Source organism: Fukomys damarensis, unplaced genomic scaffold (genome assembly GCF_012274545.1).
Source record: "Fukomys damarensis isolate Sample0158 unplaced genomic scaffold, DMR_v1.0_HiC HiC_scaffold_16, whole genome shotgun sequence".
In the NCBI taxonomy this organism is placed as follows: domain Eukaryota; kingdom Metazoa; phylum Chordata; class Mammalia; order Rodentia; family Bathyergidae; genus Fukomys; species Fukomys damarensis.
In genome coordinates this window covers 129,893,874-129,894,680 of record NW_022900928.1, presented here as the reverse complement: position 1 = coordinate 129,894,680, position 807 = coordinate 129,893,874, and the positions used below count along the sequence as shown (strand labels likewise).

General features: G+C 67.8%; 1 protein-coding gene across 1 annotated transcript in view; it reads right to left on the bottom strand.

The window, feature by feature from the left end:
- Prss56 (serine protease 56) overlaps positions 1–807 on the bottom strand; it is a 5,069-nt gene that overhangs the window by 1,945 nt on the left and 2,317 nt on the right. The window contains exons 6-7 of the mRNA XM_033763991.1: positions 573–715; positions 111–320 (exon numbers count right to left, since the gene is read on the bottom strand). Of these exons, the coding sequence (XP_033619882.1) occupies positions 111–320; positions 573–715 (353 nt within the window). The remainder of the gene's footprint in view (positions 1–110; positions 321–572; positions 716–807) is intronic.

Genomic DNA, 807 nt, shown 5'->3' with positions numbered 1-807 from the left:
GAGCCGCTGCGGGCGGGCCGGGGCCGGCTCACCCCCTGTTTGGGGCCCTGCCCCCTCAGCCCTTCCCTGGAGGAGGCTTTCCCAGGGTGGAAGGGAACCGGTCACCAGGCGGGGTGCGGACACGGAGCCGCAAGGACACACGGAAGAGGCCGCTCACCGCGCATCTGCTCCTGGAGCCAATCTTTGAACACAGCCAAGCGGGTGTAGACCCCGGGCTTCCCTGGCCGCCCGCAGCCATCCCCCCAGGAGGTGACTCCAAAGAGGACCTCCCTGGGACGGGGACCAGGCTCAGAGCAGGTTAGGGGGCCTCCAGAGTCACCCTGCAGGACAGCAACCGAGAGAGGGAGGAGAGGAAGAGCGAATGAAGAAAGTGAGTCCCAGAGCCCGTGTGGACGAGAAATGACGCCCCCTGCCGGCCTTCAGGAGGGGAGCAGCCAAGCGGCCCTGGTGGGGATTCTCGGACTTGACCCCAGGTGTGCAGGAGGACACCGCAGCTCAGAGAAACTGAAGGACAGTCCAACTCAGGCGGAGAGCAGCCCCTCAGCACCCCCGCAGCTGGTCTGCCCTCCTACCTGGCTCGAGTCGATGCCTCCGGCCAGGAAACCGGCGCAGAGCATAGAGCTGGGGCGCAGCTGGGGCCCCAGCGCCCTTTGGCAGGTGTCAGGGCTGAGCAGCGGCACGTGGGCCTCCCTCACCGCCCAGGCCTCAGGCCCGTCTGCAGGGGAGAGAAAGCGCTTGGGCTTGGAGGGGCGCCCAGATCAGGGTCCTCTTCCACTGCCCTCCCCAGCTCCATCGCCTGAGACCCCC